The 17,219-nt window shown below is 40.2% G+C and overlaps 1 protein-coding gene across 2 annotated transcripts in view; it reads right to left on the bottom strand.

Moving 5' to 3' along the window:
• The window catches only part of scaf4a (SR-related CTD-associated factor 4a), a 73,463-nt gene that overhangs the window by 34,167 nt on the left and 22,077 nt on the right, over positions 1-17,219 (bottom strand). For both annotated transcript variants that reach the window (XM_034178319.1, XM_034178320.1), the window contains exons 2-5: positions 3,685-3,768; positions 3,469-3,513; positions 2,254-2,415; positions 1,974-2,106 (exon numbers count right to left, since the gene is read on the bottom strand). In XM_034178319.1, coding sequence (XP_034034210.1) covers positions 1,974-2,106; positions 2,254-2,415; positions 3,469-3,513; positions 3,685-3,768 — 424 coding nt within the window. The remainder of the gene's footprint in view (positions 1-1,973; positions 2,107-2,253; positions 2,416-3,468; positions 3,514-3,684; positions 3,769-17,219) is intronic.

Below are 17,219 nucleotides of genomic sequence, written 5' to 3'. Positions count from 1 at the left end.
ATGTCTTCCTTGGTCTACTAGTATGTTTGCCTTTAACAACCTTCCCATGTTGTTTGTATTTGGTCCAGAGTTTAGACACAGCTGACTGTGAACAACCAACATCTTTTGCAACATTGAATGATGATTTACTCTCTTTTAAGAGTTTGATAATCCTCTCCTTTGTTTCAACTGACATCTCTCATGTTGGAGCCATAATTCATGTCAGTCCACTTGGTGCAACAGCTCTCCAAGGTGTGATCACTCCTTTTTAGATGCCGACTAACGAGCAGATCTGATTTGATGCAGGTGTTAGTTTTGGGGATGAAAATTTACAGGGTGATTCCATAATTTATTCCTCAGAATTGAGTGAGTCCTTATTTCTTTCCCTCTGCTTGGTCTAAAAAAGTAACCGTTACTGACTGCCACAATTTTTTTTCTTGATTTCTTATAGTGTTTCTTAAAGCCAGAAAGTTGCCATTTGAAATGACTTTAGTTTTGTGTCATGTCTGTGATCTGTTTTTTTTCTACAAAATTAAACAACTGAATGAACATCCTCCGGGGCCGGTAATTCCAGAATTTTTGCCAGGGGTTGTAGGTGTACTGTACATTCAACATTAACAACAAGGCAGAAATAAGTAAAAAGAAGCATCTCTGTCAGGACAGTAGAACAGAGATGTCTGCCACAGTGGGCGCCATCTTAGAATCATCACCGATAGTCATGAGCTTTGAGTAATGACCAAAAGAACGAGTTCAACAATACAAATGGTGAAAATGAGATTCCTTTGTCAGGTATCTAGATTTATACTCTGGGGCAGGGGGAGAAGCAACTCAGAGTAGAGCCACTGCTTCTTCACATCAAAAGAAGCTGGCTGAGGTGGTTGGGGCATCTGGTGAGGATGACCTTGGTCGCCTCCCTAGGGAGGTCTTCCAGGCACGTCCAACTGGGAGGAGGCCCCAGAAAAAGTCAGAAGGTTTGGCCAAGGACAGGAAGTGTGGGATAAGCTGATTGGTCTACTGCAATCATGACTCTGATAAGTGGCAGAAAATGAATGAACAAACATTCTGGTCAAAAAATTTTAACACCCAACCACACCCAAGAAAACCACTGCCTAATCTGCAAAGAGACAGATTAATTAATCATCCAAACCAAGCAGTTAGCTTTTGTTTGTAAGTACAACATAGTGTTCAAGCTTTACTTGTCCTGCCCAGGTCTAGCTGGTTTTGCCCACCCTCCACCTCTTCACCCATTTATTGGCTGGCTGGGAGTTATGTAGTCAGATACTGCCAAGCTGGCAACATTTGGAATAGCCCCATCTGAGCCTCAAACCCACTTTTCAGAAAACCTATAGGGGATGTAATGGAGGGTTTGCCGATGACGGGCTTCCCACATCTGGTCACGGAGGGCACCTGCCCTGCATGTTTGTTCACTCTCCCTCCTCCATCCATGGTCACAAGTGTCAACCTGAATCACCAGGTGATTTCACTGATGAACTCATCCCCATCTGCTGTTAATCAGTGAAATCACCTGGTGGAATTGCTGGTTACAAAGAAACCTGCACCCTCTTTGCCCTTTCTGGGGTCAGGTTGATACCTATGCATGGTCAATTAACTGACTAACAGGTGTGCGCAGCAAATGAAGAGCTGTGAAACAACAGAATTAAACATTTGGTTTGAGTAGAGCAGGTGGACATGAAAACATGCAGGGCAGGTGCCCTTCAGGAACAGATCTGGGCAGCCCTGGTCTAGTATATGTACAACCGATGGTGCCCACACAAAGAAAGACACAATCTTGGTGACATTGCAGTGAGTGTATCACGTTCAATGTGTCAGCAGATAAAAATACACTATAGCAGAGAGGCAAAAATAAACTGCATATTCATAAGAACATCATGTAACAGAGCAAAGTCTCAACAAAAAAGGCTTTATTTTTCCTTTTTACCTTATCTGAACCATTTTTCACTTATGTACAAACCTGCACAAAACACAAAAATTACCTGGCTCATCTATGCCCGCAGGCGGAGTAGCAGCACTGGTAGTGCCAGCTGCCATGTCCAAGAGAGGCTGAATAACCTCAATCTTAAACACTCCATTCTTCTGCCACAGGTTCAACACACGTACTAGTTTACTCTAAATATTAAATACAAACAACACAAAACAAAATTCATAGAGAGGATAACAGAATGGTCGTTTTGTTATGAACACAGCAAATCTTTGACTCCATATGCAATCATTTGTAACTGTAACAGTATAATACTCATCCACTCTTTTTCTTACCCTGTCCTCCACAGGGCAAAGGCAAAGGTTCTCAAAAGTTGCAGTAATGTTTTTGGTGAATCTTGGACCGAACACATCCTTGTCAGGCCCAAACTGGTGCCTGGACTGCCGAACTATGGAATCCACCACATACAGACCAGCCACCTTGTACTCAGGCTTACACTAGACAGGACAAGACAACACAAGATTTGGATTCATCCATATTTGACAAGCAAAAATCTGGGGTGGTGATAATCACAACAAAGGATTGCTTGATGTGCTCAGGTCAAACTGCCTTTTAAACAACATAAATAAATGTGAGAAAAGCTAGACAGTCTGTACTTTTGCATGCTCATTTCGTATTGCAAAGTGTCCTTTGAGCTACTGACGACAAAGAAAGCGCTAGAAACAGACAACAAACAAAAGTGGAACTGGAGAGGGGCATGAAAACAACAAAGTGAAATCGAGTCATTCTCCAATCAAGGGCTAGAATTCTGCTTACGTATATAGTAACATAAAATGAAGTGAAATGAACAGAGATAAGCAAAGACCTTACTACTGAACTCACAGTCAAGCAACCTGGAAGGTAACAATTAAACACCTTCCCTGTTGATCTTTCACAATGAAAGCACTCAGCTACTACATAGTTCAACTTCTAAATGTCGAAACAGAGTGCATTTACAATAACAACTTCATGTCACCTTGTCATATGTGGCATTAAGTGTTGTTTGTTTATGTGTGTGTGGTAACAATTTTCACTTTGCATATCTGTTTTTTTCTGATTTTGGTGGTCATCATGAGCCACTGAGAAAGCGAGTGGGTGGATTATTTTTTTTTTGGTGGTGGAGGGGGTGCTTTAAACAAATCTGAGATCAAATTACAGCATCTAAGGGGGTTTATTTCTGTCAAATGATGCTTAAATCAAGAGAGCATCTGTGAAACACTCACAGAATTGTTGGACTTTGGAGATGCTGAACAATAAATATTAAACACATGAAAATGTAAAAGATAAACTGATTTGGCAAAAATATGACCACTTTAATAATTATAACTTTGTTGGATCCAAGACCATTTTTTGTTCATGTCTGTTCAAAGTTGCTCGGGGGAAAAAAAAAAACTGTTGTGCGGAAGACAGGTCCGATTACCAACACGTATATCATGAACATTTTTTTTTCCTATGTCACTTAGCACAAGAACAAATGATAACATGAATACATTCAGACAAATTTGTCTCACCTTTTTAATGAACTTTTCCACAATCTGGACAACATGTTTGTAAAGCTGAAAAAAGAAAACATTAAGGTAGAAGCTTAAAGACACATCATTTTAGAATATAGAGCACAACACTAAACAAAAGGCCATATCATTTTCTCAGGCATTCACAATTTTCCACTACTGCACAAAAAAAAAAAAATGACAGTTATCATAAAGATGTATCAAAGTCATTCTTACTTTCATAGCTTTGATGGCTGATTTGGTGATAGAGATCATCTTAGCCCGAGAGATTGGTGGCTTAGAATCCATTAAGGAGAATAACTGGAGGTAAAGCAAACAAGAGAGGAGTGATATGAGAGTCAGGTAAGAGTCAGAGTTGATACCAAACACTTACTTTTCAAATCTTTTATCAACATTAAAAAAATACAAATATGAGCAGGGGTGGTGGCCAAGTGGTTAATGCGCTTGGTTTCAGTGCAGAAGGTTCCGGATTCAAATCCCACCCCTGCCATGCCACATTTCTTCTCCATGTAATGTGGAGTTGCGTCAGGAAGGGCATCCGGCGTAAAACTTGTGCCAATTCAACATGCAGATCCACCTTGGATTTGCTGTGGCGACCCCGAGTGCAAACAAGGGAGCAGCCGAAGGGACTTACTAAAAAATTCAAATATGGCCACTGCTTAATCATCTCGTCAGTATATTAGTGGTCACAAGTGTCAAATTAAAACCAACTGACATCATACACTTTAAGTAACAAATACATTATTTAGAATTTGTTTTTTCAATTTGTGTGGCATATTAGATGTACACTTATATCTTAAATACCATCACAGACTCCAGACAATCACTGACATACAAATCTTGCTCCACTGGAAAAGATGCTCTGCCACACATTATCGAATACAATTTCATTGTTTGGGTAGCACATAGTTGGAGTGGTTACCACTGTTGCCTCACAGCAAAGAGGTCATGGGATCGCTTCCCACCCAGGACCTTTATGTGTGGAGTTTGCATGTTCTCCCCTTGTTTGCGTGGGTTCCCTCCAGGCAAATAGGGAACCGCAGTCTCGTTTGTACCCCTGTGTGATATCGCAAGACTGGACCACCTTTGGGGACAGCATCACTTCTAACGGAAAAATGGTATACCCTTTTGTTTTTGGCTGCAATCACCGAAGCAGTCACGAAAAGTGCAGTTTTTTTTTTTTTTTTTTTTGGTTCTCAGTGGAGAAGGGAAGACAAGGCAAATGGGAGAGGTTGTGTCAGTATGTCTTAGCCTACACAACTTGACAGAGCAGCTGAGTTCTCTCGCCTGAACAACTGCCTCGACATGTCTGATTTCTGGGTCATAAACAAACCGCAACACTGCTTTCCACCGCATCGTCAATTTTCTTTGCATTTTCACTTTCTTTGCTGTGTAATTTGCCCACAAATTCAGAGAAAGTGCTATGTTTTTGATGGGGACAGACGAGGGCTGTCCCCAGAAGTAGAAGCAATGCATCATATAAGTTATATTTTACCCCTTTAGCACCCACCCTCAAACAAGACTACGGTGCCCAATTGAAATCTTTAAACTGATCGTAGGTGTGCGTGCGGTTGTGAATGTGTTTGTCTGTCTATATGTGGCCCACGAACTGGTGTCCTGCCCACGGTGTACACGGCCCCACGTCCTATGACTGCTGGCATAGGCTCCGGCAACCCTGTGACCTTTCATCACCCAAGTGGGTATAGAAATTTAATGAATTTCATTGCTTATTCAGTTATTTGAAAAAGCAATGACCTGTCACAAGATACCATCAGATTTTTACAACAATTATTACTGATTTGTTTTTGAGAAGGACGGGATTAGGTGTATGCCTGAAGTCTTAGACAAATAAAGCAATGAATTACTAACTAAAGAAATAAATCTGCGGGAGATGGTGTAGCATCCAGTTTTTTTTAACACTTTGCCTTTTGCACCTGCGCAAATGACTTATCAGTCCAGTGAGCGAGTGACAAAATAAAACCAACCATTAACAAAAAAAAAAAAAAAAAAAAAAAAAACCTTAAAATCTGATAATTAGTACATTATTCTTGTCCTTTCACCTGACCACAAGCTTTGTTCCACAATAATTTTATATATCTACAATCTGGGCTTGACAATAGCACTGGTCCGATGGCCCGGCGGCCTTTTTTTTACACGTTCCGGGCCACCACGGGCCAGTGAAGTTCATATTTCACTGGTCCGTACGGGCCAGTAAGAACTAAAATCGCTTTGGGCAAATGTATTAGTCTAATGCCGCGTTCACACTGGGCGCAATCAGACGCTATAAATTCGTGGGGGTCGCGTGGCAACGGACGCGCCTCCTTCGCCCCGGTGTGTCATCAAATAGGAGGAGCTTCCATTCAGCTCGCCGGCTCCGGTTGTCAGTCAAGTTAACATGACGGACCTTGATCACATGGAGCGAGTTGTTGTGGAAAGCTGACAAACGTCATGAGACGTTCCCAATTCAGGCAGTATCATTATTTGCTGCAGGAGCTGCGTCTGGATGACGACTGCTTTCAGCGGCCTTCCGCCTCTGCAGGACCCAGTTTGAGGACCAGTTGTCCCGTTCACGCGCACACATGTAAACAATATAAAAAAAAAGAAAGAAAGAAACTGCTTCCTGCTGTGTGGCTGCAGCTCGCTCTTCCCCCAAAAAGTCTGTCACAATTGTGTTTAGAAACCAGTCACCATTTGTTTTATTATACATCTGTGTAGGTAATTAATAAAATATTCTCCACAGACCAAATGCTCGCGCGCGCGCACGTAAATAAAAAGAGAAAGAAACTCCGCTCCCGCTGCTGTGGGGCTGCTGCTTGCTCCAAAAACTCTTGTCATAATTGTGAAATAAAGGACAAAAGAGACATAAGTCCTGCTCACAGGCTGCTACCAGAGACAGGTCATGTTGCACCACTTCGCAATGTTCCAAACATTGCCGAAGTGCAGACGAACTTCGTCTGCAGGAGCATCTTCTGATGTGGCGCGAATTTTGCTTCAACATCGACCCATCATTTTCGCTTAAGCAAGATCGAGCGCAGTGAATATTATGAATTTCTTGAAACCTCCTGCCCCTGGGCAGAAACCAGGGAAGCAAAGAAAAGAACAGCTATCACCTCAAAATAAGCACAGAAGAGGAAGGCTGCTGATGCTGAATATGAGAAGGGTGAGGAAAACTTGGCAAGCTTCCTGGAAGAAAAGATGGCCATGGCTGGAGCGTGATGAGGAGAGCGAGGTTGGCTTCTGTGGAACTTGCAGGGCCATGCCAGAATATGCTGACAAGTAAGTATAAATATACCAAGTCCTGGTAGACATCTGGTATGATTTCATACGCCAGTTTAAAAGTCTAATCAGTATGCCCTTGTGGAAACCCCACGGCAGCATTAGCAAGGGAGCTTGGTATATGAAATTTAACTTATATTGATTTTGTAAATGATCAAGAAATAAATTTATTTTTGTATTAATGTCTGAGTGTTGAAAAAATTCCTATCAGTTACCTACCGACATTTTTTTCAAAGAAGACTCACTTTAAGGTTTTTATCATGTAGTATAAGAACAGTGTGTTTGTTTTCAAGTGTTTTTGCATTAAGGAAACCCAATTCTAATGTCTGAGTGTTGATTTAAAAAATTCATATCAGTTACCCCCCGGTTCAGCGAAGGCGTGAAAGTATGGGCCAGTGATATTTTCATCCGGGCCAGTAACTTTCAAATTCTACTGGCCCTGTGGGCCAGTGCATAAATTGCCTTATTGTCAAGCCCTGACAATGCATTGACAAAGTATTCACAGCGGTTCACTTTTTCCACATTTTGTTATGTTACAGCATTATTCCAAAATGGAGCAAACTCCAGACCCCAGTCTGAAGTCAGGAGTCCTCTGGAGCAGGTTTTCATCCAGGATGTCTCTGTACATTGCTGCATTCATCTTTCCCTCAATCCTGACTAGTCTCCCAGTTCCTGCTGCTGAAAAAACATCCCCACAGCATGATGCTGCCACCACCATGCTTCACTGTAGGGATGGTGCCTAGTTTCCTCCAAACATGACACCTGGCATCCACACCAAAGAGTTCAATCTTTGTCTCATCAGACCAGAGAATTTTGTTTCTCATGGTCTGAGAGTCCTTCAGGTGCCTTTTGGCAAACTCCAGGCAGGCTGCCATGTGCCTTTCACTAAGGAGTGGCTTCCGTATGGCCACTCTACCATACAGGCCTGATTGGTGAAGTACCAAATGGTGCATTTTGAGCACAATTTTAAAAGATGAATAGCACACACACACAAAAAAAAAAAAAAAAAAAAAAAAACGCACATTTGTTCACAAAAATGTTTGTGTTTTACATATTTACAGAGTGAAAGTCATGGTAGCAGGAAAGATTTTTTACTTATTTCCATTACAACAACTTTCCATTCATGATATAGAAGTCAAGTCGAGCTAGGTATCGATTCAAATTTAAATAATTGATTCGATTCCGATTCTTAAGATTCTGAATCGATAATTTCAATTCGATCCGATATCGACTTGGGTTAGTTTTATTAAAACCGCTTTTTGACCTGTTACATAATTATTTAGTTATACAACATATTAATACTACTTCACAACATTTGGCCCTCAAAATGCAGGCAATAGTGTTTCAGAGAGTTATAAATTTAAATTTTTTTGGAGGATAACGGTCCCAGTCTCTCCTGCTGTTCCATGTGAGAGAGGTGATATCATTATTTCAGAAACCTGACCAATGAGATGTGCTGTAAGAAATCCCGCCAGGGAAAGTATGTGCTGGCTGAACAAGAGCTACATCATTTGCAGTAGAGCCACACAGCAATTTGTGGACTGTGTGAAGGCTCGAAAAAATGATTGAAAATCTGAATCTGAATCCGTGTTTCTACGGAAAACTGTCTGTGATCGGTGAAGCTGCACATCATAATCAACAATCTAATAAGACAACACCCCCCCCCCCCCTTTCTAATTGTTATCAGATCTCCACTGATCTCATATTTGGCATTTTGGCAGCCCAACTGACGGAAAGTCGTCGTGATGGAGAACTTCAATCCCTGCGTATACCATTTAATAAGCAGTCAAGCAGAACTGCAATTTTGAGTTGCGCATTTATTTTTCTCGGCCATTGTCAATTCTGTGTGCCCACGAGAAAGAGAGAGAAGCTGAACATTCTGTTCTCTTTTTATTTTAGAAAGGAAAAAAAAAGAACAATCAGCCATCACCTCTCTCCTTCTCAAATGCTCAGTTAAATGCTTACTGGGTGTAGGTCATGGCTGTCTGATCATTTGAAGGTCTCACCCTTTGGGGCATAAATTCTAAATCATTTCCACACGGCATGAATTTTGATCATATTGGCAATATCATATTATGAATCCTTTATTTAAATGCTAAGGAATAAAATCATAGTGGTGCCAAAGAAAATTCTTTAAATGACATTAATCTAAAAAAAAAAGAAAAAAAAAAAAAGGCAGTACTCTTAAACAAGACTCATTTGGCCACAGCTAATACTGCATTGTGATCGTTTTTCTTTGGTCAGCTTTCATTTTATTACCAATAATAACTGTCTCCCTGGCTCAACTGCAGGTGTGAGCAAGGAGGTACAAGTACAACTGCTAGTTCATCACACATTGGAATTTGGAAAATGAAGAAGACAATGCCGGGTTGCCTTAAGTGTTTGATACGTTTTGGCGTACAACCCAACTTCCCCTGTGTACTTTGTTGTGTTGTCATCTTTTCTAAATTGAAACCTGTTTTGACCATTCACCAGAGTCCATATTTCTTACTCTAAGGTTTTGAGAACCAGATGCTAACCAGTGAAATCAAGTGAAGACTGGACATCTTTTGCACTCTGTCTCCTCAGAAGATCCTCGGATACCGCTGGAATGACTATGTCAAATGAACGGTTACTTAGGGACATTCATAAGGTATTCGGTACTTTAACGTTTCCCATAATGCCCCTGATGGCCCCCTGCGCTCCCCAGAGTGCACTGCAGTGCCCGCAGAGTTCTGGCGTCTCACAGCGCATGTAAACGATGACTAACGAGGACATGTATGGCGTTTATCCAGCAAGTTCATGGCCGATTATGATGATGACAACCCAAGTTGAGAGGGTTAGCTAGAAGAGGTGTAGCACCTGTGGTCTTCTGTCATGCCCCAATGTTGTCTTGTTGTCCACACTTCACAACATTTGTTTACACTGTGTCCTGAACCGGCACTCTGCTGAAACTGATCTCTCGCGTGAGTCACGAACCGCGAAACAGCGAGATTCACAACTGCGAAATACCGAACAGCACTTGCATTGTGTGGGAATGTCAGCACCAATATTTTGGCTATGTAGCCCATTTCTAAGGGAATTATCCAGCACAGATATGCCTCAGTGTTGAGGACCTTCACAATAGAAAAAAAATGCTAAGGGCATAACCAGAGTTCATCTACTTGCACCACATGGATGGACCATCTGCCTGGGTGGTTGCCAGAGGAACCAGCATGATAGTATGATTGATGTGGCAAAATGTGGCACCATGCCTGCTCCCTAATCTGACCCATCTTGAGAAACAGTGCAACTAGTGATGATTTGCATTTTTTTTTAATAACGTAACATACACCCAATGCATCTTTGGGCGCATTCTTCTTCATATTTCACCTCATGAAATACTTGCACCATTGAACGCATAAACATTCATTATTTGTATGATTAATGTGCTATTTTTGTTAGCCTCCTTAAATTAAAGCTTGTGCTGCTTCCTGTATTTTAATGTAATTCTGTTTGCGATACAATTAACAATTTCTAACAAAACACAATTGAACAATACACCTGCCATGTCATTTCTCCTGGATTTCTTAAACACTGCCACCTTAAACATTGCATGCAAGGGCTCTCTTCAAAGATGGTGACGGTACCCTTAATTGCTGGTAACTGCACCTCATGAGCACTTGGGTGACCAGGGATTGCCTCAAGGTATTTGTTCAGGTTCTTCTTTATAAGCCCTATTGCGCTCCTGGAGCCCATAATTTTTCATAAATCGTTATTTATTATTTTTGTACTGAAGATTCATATCCTGATATGCAAGAATTGATTCAATTTTGAAGGTCAAAGTCATAAAAAATCTTGTAACATTGGAAAATCCCTATCTTTAACACTGAACGAATTTTCAAAAATTCATGTCTGTCAAAAAAAAAAATTATATTTGAGAATATCACGTAGGATGGTATCCTTTAATCGACTGATAAAGTTGATCCGGATCTGATATATATTAGATTTTATAGCCATTTAAATTTAACATTGAAATCCAATGTGCCCCAATCACTCTCATATTTGAAGGTGAGTGCAGACTGGCACTCACTATCACCTAACTAAATGTGATCTGGATCTGATCCAGATTGTGTATTTTTTGGACATTTGAATTTAATATTGAAAAGCCCATATGGTGTACATTTTGCATTATATCTCAATCAAAAGTGCCTCAATCACTCTCATTTTTCTGTTGTGGATTTACCTACACCACCAAAATTGTATGGAGGTTCCAATTTTATGCCCATTTATCTATCATCTAGTTATCAGTCGGAAACAAATTGTGCACAGCAGAGATAACCAATGTTCTGTGAAAATTATCTGAAAAAGAATTCCGAAACCAAATAAAGTTGAAGGAAAATACCACCACAAAAAAACCATCCAAGTTCATGAACTAAATAAATACTCCTGACATTTGCTCACATCGAACTTAGCTTGAAAAGTCACTTCTAAAAGGACTTTGATCTCGAAACTTTTTTCCAAGGTAGAAATTTGTGGAATTGGAAACTAGTGTTGGCGGAGGTTTGTGCTCTGCGAGCGCAGTGCTCTAGTATCTATTTCTTTCAATGACCATGATGTTAATAGGTCATTTTTAAGGATTTCGTGATTTTAATCCATGTCATCAACATGCGTCACATTGTGTGAGACTATGTTGTACATCCAGTGCTGAGTGGAATCATGTGATTTAATTTGTCATGTTAAAGTGGCCAATACATATAAAGTGCTGTCTCTATGTAAGAAGAAAAATAAAAACATGGCTGCCACAGCATCATACAACAGATCTATGACAGTGCAATGTTTGGGCAACATTGATGTTAGCCAAGTGGCCACTACAGCCCCTGTACAGTTTTCCACAAAACTAATTCAATTCACCAAAACAAAAAATGCCACAACTCCCATGATTCTAGGTTGCAATTACCAATATCAAGTTACCAGTGAATTAAAATTTTAGCCAACTTCATCAACAACTGCAATGTACTCAAAACATTATTCCATGCTAACTTTAACTATTTTCCATTGACAATATTCAAGCCGTAGTCACACCTTGTTCAACTCAAAACAACAGAAACCTTGTATGAAGACCAAGAATCGGGCAATCTAGCATTCTGTCTACAGGCTAGCTACAGCTGTACTACTCAGAACTGGTAATATTTTGCAGACACAAAATAATGTATTATAATAATAATTTATTTAAATAATTTATTTTTGTAAATTGGGAATTGGTTTTAGTTATTTAAATTAGGTTTAAGGTTGTAAGGTAAGTATTACTGTGTTCTGCACCTTTAATATTTTATTACACTTATTCAGGGATTTGTCTGCAACAGATATACCTTCTGCTCCATTCACAGGAAATAAGTGTTGGAGGAGAAGGTGTATCTTTTTTACCTGAAGCCCAACAAAGCACTGATAAGTATACAGTCAATCACAGTGCCACTACTACGTTGACCGTTTTCCGACATCTGTGAACATCTTTGGGCTCCAAACAAAACACAATGAGAAGTCCCACTCATTTTTAACAAATCTTATGTGAATGACACCAACAACTTATAAAATGAACATCAGTGTTCAGACACACTGCTACCAGATGTGTTTCGCCTGCCAGCCAATGTAGACCAGAAATGCATAAAGTCAAAAAGAACAGCTAGCAATGGTATTGTATCGGGGAGTGCTGGAACAGTAATGTGATACATCTGGCTCTGGACCAATGGCCATAGCCTTTTGGAAGTGGCTATTCTTACATAGCCACATTAATAATCCAGAATTCCATTTGTACGCATTGCAGCCTTGTTATGGTGTATATATATATATATATATATATATATATATATATATATATATATATATATATAAAGGGCTGGGCAACGTTAACGTGCTAACGTTGCGTTAATTATTGAGTGTTTTTTTTTCTTTTTTTTAGCCTTATGACTGTTGCTCGTTAACTTTTATTTTGAAAGCGTCAGTCGGGGGCGAGCTTATGCTGCTGCTTCCCGCTGATAGCTGAGTTCACACAGAAAATGACACGAGGATCGAGAAAAGTACAGGCTATGCAATGCACAACAAAATGCAGAAAATGCACAACAAAATGCAGAAAGCCGCCAAACCTTTGAATGGACATTTTCGGTACAAAGTTCTACAGGATCAGGCCCGGATCCAGACCGGTTTGGACCGATGCAACTGCATCGGTCAAATTTTTTTTTTTTTTTACGCATCGTTCGTCATCGGTAAAAAAAAAAAAAAAATCTTGAATAATCTCGAATAGCCGAACGTATCCCCGCGGTGAACACAGCTTTTCGGTGGTTTTCATGTCAACCTATAGTCCATAAATTATACAGATTTTTCCGAGTTTCAGAGTCATATTCAGGGTTTGGTCTGTAATAAACCATTTCTGCAGCGCGGCTCCACTCACTGCTCTTCAGAAACGGCAAGCCGCTTCTTAACCCCTCGCAAAGCCATTAAAATATCGTCAGTTACTTTTGTGTGGATTAAAGTCACTAACTGGGACTCTTGTCTTGTTGCTGTCAAGAAACGAGAATCGTCCTCCGTTCCGTTCACACAGCTCGAAACGCTGCGCGGCTGAGACAGTCCGGTCGGAATTATTAACTTCAAAATGAATCGCCGCTTTAAATAAAATGACACCTCTTTCCAAATGTAATACAGACAAGAAACTACAATCGACAAACTTTTTTTTTCCCTCCCAAAATGAAACGTGCTGTATTTTCTTTTCAAATTACATCCTGAAGTGAAGCACAGCAGCTGTAAGCTCAGCTCAGATATATGGAAACACATTCATGCCAATATCTGAAAGGAAATACTTTTGACAAAAACTACAGATTTTGTTTATTCCTATTTATGTCCAGAGATCAAGGATTCACCATGTAGAGTTCATTATGTACAATGTTTAAGGACCCAGTGACCAAATTCATATTTATTTACTTTAAGACTCAATAAAATGTTCAATTTCAATTCAATTGAATCGGCTTATAAAGTGCCAAATCACAACAAAATCTAAATATACTAAAACAAATACATCACCATTGTACACATATCAAATCGTGGTATGTGTACAACTGTGACGTATTTGTTTTAGTACATTTAGTCATGGACATGAATATTGTTATTTTGATATGAAACAGGTTAACAAATGACCTGCCAGTGGTTTTATATTTGATTTCATTAGTGTGTTTCAGTTGAAATTTACATTTTCAAATTTATGCAATGTTCATTTACATTTTCAAATAAAACTGTGCTTTTAAGCAGCTTTTGAATTCATTTTTGGGTTTCACATATACCATGCGATTAATCATGATTAATCACAGAAAGTCATTGAGTTAATGCGATTAAGATTTTTTGTTTGCCCACCCCTAATATATATATATATATATATATATATATATATATACACACACACACACACACACACACACACACACACACACACACACACACACACAGTGAGGAAAATAAGTATTTGAACACCCTGCGATTTTAAAAGTTCTCCCACTTAGAAATCACGGAGGGGTCTGAAATTTTCATCTTAGGTGCATGCATGTCCACTGTGACAGACATAATCTTAAAAAAAATAATAATAAAAAAATCCGGAAATCACAATGTATGATTTTTTAAATAATTTATTTGTATGTTATTGCTGCACATAAGTATTTGAACACCTGTGAAAATCAATGTTAATATTTGTTTGAGGTCAAACATTTCCTGTAGTTTCTCACCAGGTTTGCACACACTGCAGCAGGGATTTTGGTCCACTCTTCCATACAGATCTTCTCCAAATCTTTCAAGTTTGGAGTTTCAGCTTCCTCCAAAGTTTTTCTATTGAGTTCAGGTCTGGAGACTGGCCAGGCCACTCCAGGACCTTGAAATGCTTCTTACGGAGCCCCTCCTTAGTTGCCCTGGCTGTGTGTTTGGGTCATTGTCATGCTGGAAGACCCAGCCATGACCCATCTTCAGTGCTCTTACTGAGGGAAGGAGGTTGTTTGCCAAAATCTTGCAATACATGACCCCATCCATCCTCCCTTCAATACGGTGCAGTCGTCCTGTCCCCTTTGCAGAAGAGCACCCCCAGAGTATGATGTTTCCACCCCCATGCTTCACGGTTGGGATGGTTTTCTTGGGGTTGCTCTCATCCTCTAAACATGGTAAGTGGAGTTGATTCCAAAAAGCTCTATTCTGGTCTCATCTGACCACATGACCTTCTCCCATGCCTCCTCTGGATCATCCAGACGGTCACTGGTGAACTTCAAACGGGCCTGGACATGTGCTGGCTTGAGCACGGGGATCTTACTGCCCTGCAGGATTGTAAACCATGACAGCATCATGTGTTACTGATGTAATCTTTGTGACTGTGGTCCCAGCTCTCTTCAGGTCATTGACCAGGTCCTCCTGTGTAGTTCTGAGCTTTCTCAGAATCATCTTACCCCACAAAGTGAGATCTTGCATAGAATCCCAGACCAAGGGAGGCCGACAGTCATCTTGTGTTTCTTCCACTTTCTAATAAATAATCATAACAGTTGCTGTCTTCTACCAAGCTGCTTGTCTGTTGTCATGTAGTCCATCCCAGCCTTGTGCAGGTCTACAGTTTTGTCCCTGGTGTCCTTAGACAGCTATTTGGTCTTGGCTATGGTGGACAGGTTGGAGTGTGATTGATTGAGTGTGTGAACAGGTGTCTTTTATACAAGTAACAAGTTCAAACAAGTGCAATTAATACAGGTAAAGAGTGCAGAATAAGAGGGCTTCTTAAAGAAAAATTAACAGGTCTGTGTGAGCCAGAATTCTTGCTGGCTGGTAGGGGTTCAAATACTATTTGCAGCAGTAACATACAAATAAATTATTTTAAAAAAAAATCATACATTGTGATTTCCGGATTTTTTTTTAGATTATGTTTCTTAAAGTGGACATGCACCTAAGATGAAATTTTCAGACCCCTCCATGATTTCTAAGTGGGAGAACTTGCAAAACCGCATTGTGTTCAAATACTTATTTTCCTCACTGTGTACACACACACACACACACATACATATACATACATATACATACATATACATATATATATATATACATATATATACCGTATTTTCCGGACTATAAGTCGCACTTTTTTACATGTTTTGGCAGGGGGTGCGACCTATACTCCAGTGCGACTTATAAATGAAAAATATACCGGTAGATTCTCAATTAATTTACCGTAATAAAACAATTTTACGTGACAGAGTCGCTCTAAGATTTAAAATGGCCGGAAATGCAATGCATCATGGGCACTGTAGTATGGCAGCCGTCCTATAGGTCACGCTGGTCGCGATAACCAATCAGAGAACAGAACATTGGACGCGTATTCCTCACTTCACCCAGACAATGATTGTGAAACAGCGTGTGAAGCAGACGAACACGGTGCTTATTCCGGGAGGGCTAACAAAACAGCTTCAACCCTTGGATATCAGTGTGAGCAGAGTTGATGCTCAGAGCTGTGTGGGAGCACTGGGTGAGCGACGGCGGAGGATTAGCATCTGCACTTGGAAGGAGGTGGCTTCGACACCACAGGGAGGTCATGAGCTGCGCAGGTAGGTGCTGCATGGTTCGGCTCGCAATGTGGTCCGCAAAATGCAAACATATCCATAGGTAAAATGCAGCTCACGAGAGGGTGCTCAAGGCTTGTGTGACTGTTCCTGCGACTTCTGACTACCATAGAAAAATAGAAATTTCAACATTACTGATAACTTAACAAGACAATGGAGAAGGCCAGAAAAAAATGCCACCAAAAAGAAAAGGATACTCTGCAGATTACAAGTTGTGACTGGTGAAATATGCATCCGAAAACGGTAATTGATCAGCAGAGAGAGAGTTTGGAGTGAGTGAGAAACTTGTGAGGGACTGGAGGAAAGCAGAGGTTACTCTAACCACCATGAAAAAAAACAAAAAAAAGCTAATCGCGGGCTAAAAGCTAGACGGCCACAGCTAGAGGAACGAGTCCGCACATGGGTGCTCGAACAATGTGCAGATATTATCATCATAATATTATCATCTGAACTTTCATGTTAAGTTAACATACCTGTATGTCCATGCGACTTATACTCCAGTGCGACTTATCTATGGTTTATTTTTCTTTATAATGGATAAAGTGGCTGGTGCGACTTATACTCCGGTGCGACTTATAGTCCGGAAAATACGGTATATACATATATATATATATATATATATATATATATATACACATATATACACACACACACACACACACACACACAATGTAATTTGGTCACTTTTCAACGGGGTCAGACTCATCAATAAAATCAATGTAATGTACAATGGTTTATTTGAGGTCAGCTTGGTGTATAAATCTCATTGTTTCAGACAATGATAGCTATCAGCTGGCCAACAGAAGCAAGCTAGCTGATTTCAACACAATAGCATAAAGCTCAAGTGTGTTTTCACCGAGCGGCCAGCTGCACGTGTGCAGAAGTACAAAT

This window comes from Thalassophryne amazonica, chromosome 9 (assembly GCF_902500255.1).
Source record: "Thalassophryne amazonica chromosome 9, fThaAma1.1, whole genome shotgun sequence".
NCBI classification, from domain to species: Eukaryota; Metazoa; Chordata; class Actinopteri; order Batrachoidiformes; family Batrachoididae; genus Thalassophryne; species Thalassophryne amazonica.
Note: the sequence above shows the minus strand (reverse complement) of the source record. Positions and strands in the feature narration are given on the sequence as shown.